General features: G+C 47.1%; 1 protein-coding gene across 1 annotated transcript in view; it reads left to right on the top strand.

Annotated features, from left to right (window-relative positions):
- The window catches only part of LOC115414345 (kelch-like ECH-associated protein 1), a 51,951-nt gene that overhangs the window by 38,635 nt on the left and 3,316 nt on the right, over positions 1-10,000 (top strand). Inside the window, exons 9-10 of the mRNA XM_030127659.1 lie at positions 4,879-5,075; positions 7,948-8,153. Coding sequence (XP_029983519.1) covers positions 4,879-5,075; positions 7,948-8,153 — 403 coding nt within the window. The remainder of the gene's footprint in view (positions 1-4,878; positions 5,076-7,947; positions 8,154-10,000) is intronic.

Raw genomic sequence — 10,000 nt, 5'->3', positions numbered from 1 at the left:
CACATTCTGCATAAAAATAAGAAAAAAATTCCACATGAAGTGCAACATTAACAAGAGGACAAACTGGTATTCTGTTGAAACAAACTGAAGAGAAACACTGACAACACAATGAACCAAATTATTTATTTTAGGACAGAGAACAAACTGTTTAGGACACTGTGTGTATTTGTGTGTGTGTGTGTGTGCCTGTGTGCACGGGGGATTTTTTTTCTTTTTTTTTTTTTTGTCGGAGCCGGGGGGGTTTGCAGTTATATACCTGGGGGTGCGGTCCATAACTAACGTAACGAACGCTGTCATGAAACGAAAGTGAAACTTTACATACTTTCAACGTTCTATTTATTCCTCAGCGTGCAGGACAGACAGACAGACAGACAGAGCTAGCCTCAGTGTTTTAGAACTACCGTAGTTCCTAGGGGCCAAACAGCGTCTGTCTTATCACCGTCTCTTTCCTGGTTGTTGTCTTTCACCTGAACCTGAACTGGTCCAAACTGGACTGGACTGGTGGTGGAGGGTCTGCAGTCTCTTCCTTCCAAGTTCACGTCATATTTTTTAATTTTTTTTTTTACCTTATATCAGCTGCTATTTCATATTTCGGGTCAATGTGTGCTCCTTCAATATGTCCGTGTGAAACTTGCGCGGATTTAAAGTTCCGCATCAAACATCTTTCATTCCTTTTTCTTTTTGTCATCATACTGTGCCGTTTGGGTACAGCTGTGTACTGAACTGAACAGGTGTGTACTGAAACGGTTCGGTTCAGTACGTGTACTGTTACAGGCCTTATATATATATATATATATATATATATATATATATATATATATATATATATATATATACATATATATATATATATATATATATATATATATATATATATATACATGTGTGTGTGTGTGTGTACACACATATATTAGTGCAGTCAAAACGAACCGGTTAACTCAGATGAATCCATCCTCCTGCTGAATGTGATCATAAATGTGAACTCCATGAACCATCTACAGAATGACTGTGAACGTCTGCTCCAACACATTTGGCTCAGTTTGTCCAGTAGGGTTAGAGTTAACGCACATGAACAACCTGTTCCCAGTGTAAACTCATCTGTTCAGTCTGTTCAGTATAAACTCATGTGTTCACTCTGTTCAGTGTAAACTCTTCCTCTCTTCCTCCTCCTCTCTCTTCTCTCTTCTTTCAGCTGTTGTCCTGTCAGTCTCCTCTCCTCCTCCTCTATGACCTCCTCTCTTCCTCCTCCTCCTCTCTCTTCTCTCTTCTTCCAGCTGTTGTCCTGTCAGCCTCCTCTCCTCCTCCTCTATGACCTCCTCTCTTCCTCCTCCTCTCTCTTGTCTCTTCTTTCAGCTGTTGTCCTGTCAGTCTCCTCTCCTCCTCCTCTATGACCTCCTCTCCTCCTCCTCCTCCTCTCTCTTCTCTCTTCTTTCAGCTGTTGTCCTGTCAGTCTCCTCTCCTCCTCCTCTATGACCTCCTCTCCTCCTCCTCCTCCTCCTCCTCTCTCTTCTCTCTTCTTTCAGCTGTTGTTCTGTCAGTCTCCTCTCCTCCTCCTCTATGACCTCCTCTCTTCCTCCTCCTCTCTCTTCTCTCGTCTTCCAGCTGTTGTCCTGTCAGTCTCCTCTCCTCCTCCTCTATGACCTCCTCTCTTCCTCCTCCTCCTCTCTCTTCTCTCTTCTTCCAGCTGTTGTCCTGTCAGCCTCCTCTCCTCCTCCTCTATGACCTCCTCTCTTCCTCCTCCTCTCTCTTGTCTCTTCTTTCAGCTGTTGTCCTGTCAGTCTCCTCTCCTCCTCCTCTATGACCTCCTCTCCTCCTCCTCCTCCTCTCTCTTCTCTCTTCTTTCAGCTGTTGTCCTGTCAGTCTCCTCTCCTCCTCCTCTATGACCTCCTCTCCTCCTCCTCCTCCTCCTCCTCTCTCTTCTCTCTTCTTTCAGCTGTTGTTCTGTCAGTCTCCTCTCCTCCTCCTCTATGACCTCCTCTCTTCCTCCTCCTCTCTCTTCTCTCGTCTTCAGCTGTTGTCCTGTCAGTCTCCTCTCCTCCTCCTCTATGACCTCCTCTCTTCCTCCTCCTCTCTCTTCTCTCTTCTTTCAGCTGTTGTCCTGTCAGTCTCCTCTCCTCCTCCTCTATGACCTCCTCTCTTCCTCCTCCTCTCTCTTCTCTCTTCTTTCAGCTGTTGTCCTGTCAGCCTCCTCTCCTCCTCCTCTATGACCTCCTCTCTTCCTCCTCCTCCTCTCTCTTCTCTCTTCTTCCAGCTGTTGTCCTGTCAGTCTCCTCTCCTCCTCCTCTATGACCTCCTCTCTTCCTCCTCTCTCTTCTCTCTTCTTTCAGCTGTTGTCCTGTCAGTCTCCTCTCCTCCTCCTCTATGACCTCCTCTCTTCCTCCTCCTCTCTCTTCTCTCTTCTTTCAGCTGTTGTCCTGTCAGTCTCCTCTCCTCCTCCTCTATGACCTCCTCTCTTCCTCCTCCTCTCGCCTCTCTTCTTTCAGCTGTTGTCCTGTCAGTCTCCTCTCCTCCTCCTCTATGACCTCCTCTCTTCCTCCTCCTCCTCTCTCTTCTCTCTTCTTCCAGCTGTTGTCCTGTCAGCCTCCTCTCCTCCTCCTCTATGACCTCCTCTCTTCCTCCTCCTCTCTCTCCTCTCTTCTTTCAGCTGTTGTCCTGTCAGTCTCCTCTCCTCCTCCTCTATGACCTCCTCTCTTCCTCCTCCTCTCTCTTCTCTCTTCTTTCAGCTGTTGTCCTGTCAGTCTCCTCTCCTCCTCCTCTATGACCTCCTCTCTTCCTCCTCCTCTCTCTTCTCTCTTCTTTCAGCTGTTGTCCTGTCAGTCTCCTCTCCTCCTCCTCTATGACCTCCTCTCTTCCTCCTCCTCTCTCTTCTCTCTTCTTTCAGCTGTTGTCCTGTCAGTCTCCTCTCCTCCTCCTCTATGACCTCCTCTCTTCCTCCTCCTCTCTCCTCTCTTCTTTCAGCTGTTGTCCTGTCAGTCTCCTCTCCTCCTCCTCTATGACATCCTCTCTTCCTCCTCCTCTCTCTTCTCTCTTCTTTCAGCTGTTGTCCTGTCAGTCTCCTCTCCTCCTCCTCTATGACCTCCTCTCTTCCTCCTCCTCTCTCTTCTCTCTTCTTTCAGCTGTTGTCCTGTCAGTCTCCTCTCCTCCTCCTCTATGACCTCCTCTCTTCCTCCTCCTCTCTCTTCTCTCTTCTTTCAGCTGTTGTCCTGTCAGTCTCCTCTCCTCCTCCTCTATGACCTCCTCTCTTCCTCCTCCTCTCTCTTCTCTCTTCTTTCAGCTGTTGTCCTGTCAGTCTCCTCTCCTCCTCCTCTATGACCTCCTCTCTTCCTCCTCCTCTCTCTTCTCTCTTCTTTCAGCTGTTGTCCTGTCAGTCTCCTCTCCTCCTCCTCTATGACCTCCTCTCTTCCTCCTCCTCCTCTCTCTTCTCTCTTCTTTCAGCTGTTGTCCTGTCAGTCTCCTCTCCTCCTCCTCTATGACCTCCTCTCTTCCTCCTCCTCTGTCTTCTCTCTTCTTTCAGCTGTTGTCCTGTCAGTCTCCTCTCCTCCTCCTCTATGACCTCCTCTCTTCCTCCTCCTCCTCTCTCTTCTCTCTTCTTTCAGCTGTTGTCCTGTCAGTCTCCTCTCCTCCTCCTCTATGACCTCCTCTCTTCCTCCTCCTCTGTCTTCTCTCTTCTTTCAGCTGTTGTCCTGTCAGTCTCCTCTCCTCCTCCTCTATGACCTCCTCTCTTCCTCCTCCTCTCTCTTCTCTCTTCTTTCAGCTGTTGTCCTGTCAGTCTCCTCTCCTCCTCCTCTATGACCTCCTCTCTTCCTCCTCCTCTCTCTTCTCTCTTCTTTCAGCTGTTGTCCTGTCAGTCTCCTCCCACTCCAGCTGTTTTCTGTCCTAAACTCTTCTTCTTCTTCTGTTGTGTCTGTGCTTCTTCCAGACCTCTTCTGTCTGCATTTCCAGTCCAGTTCCAGTGCCTTTGGATGCTGAAGGAAACTGGACTTCCTGACACCTGGACTTTCTTGGACATTTCTCTGGAGGACACACCTCCATTTTTCCCTCTTCTGATGCTCTGTCTCTCTTCTCTGGTTCATTCCTTTTCCTCTTTTCCATTATTATAGTACCACACTCCTTTCTTCAGTCCAGTCCTGTTCCAGTCCTGCTCCATGGGTCTGGTACCACAGTGTGTTCCACACTCCTGTTCTGCAGACACAGGGGGTGGAAGGAATTCACAAACGTTGGGACACCTGCAGGAATTGAACCACCAACTTTCCAGACTTAATCAACCTCCACTGCTGCAGAACTGCTTTCAGTTGTTTACCCATTTCTTGTTCGTCTTTTTGTATAATTCTGAAATGGACGTTATTTTTCAGTTTTGTTTAACCTTACCTTTTTTTTTTTTTTTTTTTACCTCTGGCAGTTCACCGCTTACCTTTGTACCATTTACAGCTGTTCATTGGACTGGAACTGCTGGAATTTACAGACAAAACTGGAAAAATTGGGGTGTTCTAAAACCTTTGATCAGTAGTGTATATTCATATAAAATATATAAAGTAAGTCTGTCATATAAAATGATGGGGAAAAGCCCAGATGAAAGCACACCTTTGGTCTGTATTTAAACCCATTTAGCTCCTGCAGAAAAGTCCATGTACAGCTGTGGAAATAGTTCCTGGAACCCTGTGAAAAACAGTCAGTCCACAGAGTTGACATGTACTGAACATGTACTGAACATGTGACCATCAGAGCAGATCAGTCAACAACGTCAGATGGTAAACGACTATACAGAAGTTCAATGACTGCTCCAAATGTACAGACAGTCACCACAGGTCTGTCTAGAGCTGTGTTGTCCAAACATGGACAGACCACGATGTAAGCTGACACCTGATTGGTCGATTCCAGGTGGGTGGCAGGAACCTGTCCCTTCAGAACAACACCGAGTCCAGCGCCCTCTGCTGCTACAACCCTATGACCAACCTGTGGAGCCAACGCGCCCCCCTCAACACCCCCAGGAACAGGGTGGGGGTGGCGGTGGTGGACGGCTGCATCTACGCCGTCGGGGGCTCCCAGGGCTCCACCCATCACAACACCGTAGAGAGGTAATGACCAGGACGAAGGACGTGGACCTGGACGAACGCCCAGATGAGACTGAGGGCATGGAAGGGTGTCGTATGACACGCCAGCTCTTATGGCGTTTGGCGTGCTATACGTACGCATTTTTGACCTTTCACATGTTATTCAACGCCATTTGATCACATGTCAATGTGCGCCAAGATCTCCGTTTTCCAACGTGATATCACAACTCACGTAAATGTACACGCCTCTTTTAATTGGTGTGTTATTTGTACGCAATATAACCTTCCCATGTGTACAATCAGTCCGTTAGTATCCCTCTGTCCAACCTGAATGGATGCGTCAAATGCCACACACTGAGGGTTAGAGTTAGAGTCACATGAACCGGAGATCTGGGCAAAGATTGACATGTGATCAAACGGCGTTTACCTTTTGTGTGTTATTCAACACACTAAAGGTAGAAAACGTTTACGTAAACCACACCAAATGCCACAAGAACTGGTGTGACATACAAGGGCATTTCATGAACTCAGTCTCCTGGTTCACATAACCCCTGACCCTAACCATGACCCTAACCGTGACCCTAACCATGACCCTAACCCTAACCATGACCCTGACCCTAACCATGACCCTGACCCTAACCATGACCCTACCCCTAACCCTGACCCTAACCATGACCCTAACCGTGACCCTAACCATGACCCTAACCCTAACCATGACCCTGACCCTAACCATGACCCTACCCCTAACCCTGACCCTAACCATGACCCTAACCATGACCCTAACCATGACCCTAACCATGACCCTAACCCTAACCATGACCCTGACCCTAACCATGACCCTTACCCTAACCATGACCCTACCCCTAACCCTGACCCTAACCCTAACCATGACCCTACCCATGACCCTAACCGTGACCCTAACTCTAACCATGACCCTGACCCTAACCATGACCCTAACCATGACCCTAACCATGACCCTACCCCTAACCATGACCCTAACCATGACCCTAACCGTGACCCTAACCCTAACCATGACCCTACCCATGACCCTAACCGTGACCCTAACCCTAACCATGACCCTGACCCTAACCATGACCCTAACCATGACCCTACCCCTAACCATGACCCTAACCATGACCCTGACCCTAACCATGACCCTACCCCTAACCCTGACCCTAACCATGACCCTAACCGTGACCCTAACCCTGACCCTAACCATGACCCTACCCCTAACCCTGACCCTAACCATGACCCTAACCATGACCCTAACCGTGACCCTACCCCTAACCCTGACCCTAACCATGACCCTACCCCTAACCCTGACCCTAACCATGACCCTAACCGTGACCCTACCCCTAACCCTGACCCTAACCATGACCTTGACCCTAACCCTGACCCTAACCATGACCCTAACCATGACCCTAACCGTGACCCTACCCCTAACCCTGACCCTAACCATGACCCTAACCATGACCCTAACCATGACCCTACCCCTAACCCTGACCCTAACCATGACCCTAACCATGACCCTAACCGTGACCCTACCCCTAACCCTGACCCTAACCATGACCCTAACCGTGACCCTACCCCTAACCCTGACCCTAACCATGACCTTGACCCTAACCCTGACCCTAACCATGACCCTAACCATGACCCTAACCGTGACCCTATCCCTAACCCTGACCCTAACCCTGACCCTCAGTGTGTGGTATTTGACACATCCATTCAGGTTGGACAGGGGGATGGTAACGGTGTGAACCTACACATGGATAGATTATAATGTCTACAGATATCAATTAAAAGTCAATTAAACGTGGCGTGTATATTTACACATCCCATTGCCTGTATAAAACAGTGTGAACAGACGAGGCGCAGTGACATGAGTGGAAGCAGAGGAACGGTGTGAACAGCGGTCCAACAGTTTTCAGGTGTTTGAGCTTAATGAGTCGACAACAAAACGTGTTGAAGCAGGACACCCAGGAATGTGGGTGTGGGTGGGACAGTCACATCCCACTGGTGCTGGGAGATCATCTGCACTGGAAGGTTTAAGGCCACGTTCAGACTGAAGGCCAGTGTGGTCCAAATCTGACCCAGACCACTTTTGTATGTGGTCCAAATCTGACCCAGTCCACTTTCGTATGTGGTCCTGAATCTGACCCAGGACACTTCCGTATGTGGTCCTGAATCTGACCCAGACCACTTTTGTATGTGGTCCAAATCTGACCCAGACCACTTTTGTATGTGGTCCAAATCTGACCCAGACCACTTTCGTATGTGGTCCTGAATCTGACCCAGGACACTTCCGTATGTGGTCCTGAATCTGACCCAGACCACTTTTGTATGTGGTCCAAATCTGACCCAGACAACTTTTGTATGTGGTCCAAATCTGACCCAGACCACTTTCGTATGTGGTCCTGAATCTGACCCAGGACACTTTCGTATGTGGTCCTGAATCTGACCCAGGACACTTTCGTATGTGGTCCTGAATCTGACCCAGGACACTTCCTATGTGGTCCAAATCTGACCCAGACCACTTCCATATGTGGTCCAAATCTGACCCAGACCACTTTCATATGTGGTCCAAATCTGATCCGTATTTGATCTTTTCTAATGTGACTTCATTCTGAAGATCCAGGTCGCATTTATCCGACCTTTACGTCATTGCTTCATGAAATTAAGGAAACAAAGCCTCCATTTCAGAAAATTGGAATCCAATAATTTTCTTAATTGATTTTAGTTGATGAATGGCTTAATTGTTTCAGCTGTGGTCCAAACCCTCTAATGGGTCCTGGGGTCCTGGTGGATCAGGTTCATTCTTCTTCATGTTTTACATAACTGACGAGCTGAGTGTTCTGTGATGATACTGTGATCTGGTCTGGTCCTGTTTGATCTTCAGGTGGGATCCAGAGACGAACTGCTGGTCCTTCGTCAGCCCGATGGCGGTGGCTCGTCTGGGTGCAGGGGTGGCGGCGTGTGGGGGGGCCCTTTACGTGGTGGGGGGCTTCGATGGACAGAACCGCTGGAGCTCTGCTGAGAAATACCAGCCTGACACCAACACCTGGCAACAGCTGGCCCCCATGAGCACCGTTCGCAGTGGCCTAGGTGAGCGTTGACACCCTGGTAAGGACCATATGCTAACCCAACATGGGGGGGGGGCAGAGGAGCTAGACTACCTGTTCAGGTCTAAGGCTTGGGTTTAAAGTTACAGTTAAGTTTGCACCTTTAGCACTGGAACAGGCTTGACCATTGATACTAACTTAACACTTTTACTGCTAGATTGATCAACTTTTCAGACTACCCTAGCAACTTTTTTTTTCAAATTTAACTGCTTTTAAAATTTGTTTGGAAACTTTTAGCAACTTTTCACAAAGTGGACTGTAAAGTTCAAAACCAAACCAAACTGAAGGAAATGAAGATTAAAAACTAAACAAACAAACCAATAAATCAGTACCTGACCTCCGTACCTGGTCCAGAGGGTCTCTGTTGGAGACTCTGAGGTGAAAACACCTGTGGGTGTTTGTCTAAAACTAATCACTGAATATAAATCAGTCCCACTGACATTACCAGTTTTCTCTATTGTCTGTTTTTGGTCCATTTCTTTTGTTCATGTGGACAGAACCTTCCAGATGTTCTGGTTGTAAATGTTCCTGCTTGAATGGGACTTGTCGTCTCCTCAGTGGACCGTGAAGTTCAAAACCAAAGCAAACTGAAAAACACGAAGAGAAAAACTCAACCACCAAACCAATAAAGCAATCCCTAACCTCAGTACCTGGTCCAGAGGGTCTCTGTTGGGTCCCTTTAGTCGGTTCCCAAGCCCAGATAAAGGAGGACGGTTGGACCGGGGACATTAAACTAAACTAGATTGGACAGAGTAGAGTTCATCTGGAGTTCCAAACACATTTAGGATATATTTGTCCAACGGCCCAAAGGTCCGATGGACTGCTGGTATCAGTTGCCGTCCGTCATCCGTCCATTTATCCGTAAACAATTTTTCAAGAAAATTCTTCTTCAAAACCATCAGCCACAATCAATTGAAATTCATAGCAGAGGTTCCTTGAAGTGTGGTCTACCAAGCTTGTTCAGAGAATTAGGAAATCTAGATTTTTAAATTTTTTACAAAGTTTTGAAGTTTTTGGTTTATAATGGGACACATTTGAAAGTGTTATAACTTGAAAACAGTTGAAGATATTGATGTAATTACTATTGACAATAGATAGGAAGTCACATATGGGCTTTCATTTGGTGCCATGACCTTTGACCTTGACTGACCTTGAAAGGTCAAATGAATGGTCAAATGAATGTCCATTAATGTCTTAAATATGCTGTTGGACTCCAGGAGCCTTGGTCCTGTTTTTATTCTTCCTTTTTGTCTCTAACACAGTGTTATTCCTCCTACATCATTCATTCCAATCACATGAACGTTTTCGATGATCTTCTGGCAGCTTTTTTGAACAGATGTTATGCTGCGTTCCAGTCCACCCGTAACTGGTGTTTTTCCATCCTTCTACCGGTGAAAATGCACTGGAAAGTCGGTCAAACCTGTGACTTACACCTGTGAACTCGTATCAGATCCATGTTCTCCCAGTTCCTAGTTCTGATGTCACATAGCAATGGCACCCCCCCATGGATGTGGTGTTTATGCAGATTGTTTTTAAAACAAGGTATTGCTCTGACATTATTTATCTGCAAATGTTCTGCATAATCAGCAGCTGCTCTAGCGTTAGCTAGTTTTCAGTCCATTGAGTGCAAGAATAAATTAATACCAAATATGAATCCACATATACAAAGAACATAAAAGGTAGAGCAGCTTCTCTGGCCTTATGCATCGTTTGTCCTCTTCTGTTTCCCTCAAATAAGCAAAGAACAAAACACTCTGGGATAGAAATGACTGTAAATGAACATAATGTACAGTCCACCATGCTGGTTTGTTTACATCTACTGTAGCTCCC

This window comes from Sphaeramia orbicularis, chromosome 22 (genome assembly GCF_902148855.1).
Source record: "Sphaeramia orbicularis chromosome 22, fSphaOr1.1, whole genome shotgun sequence".
NCBI classification, from domain to species: Eukaryota; Metazoa; Chordata; class Actinopteri; order Kurtiformes; family Apogonidae; genus Sphaeramia; species Sphaeramia orbicularis.
The sequence above is the reverse complement of the archived record's forward strand: the minus strand, read 5'-3'. Positions and strand labels throughout refer to the sequence as shown.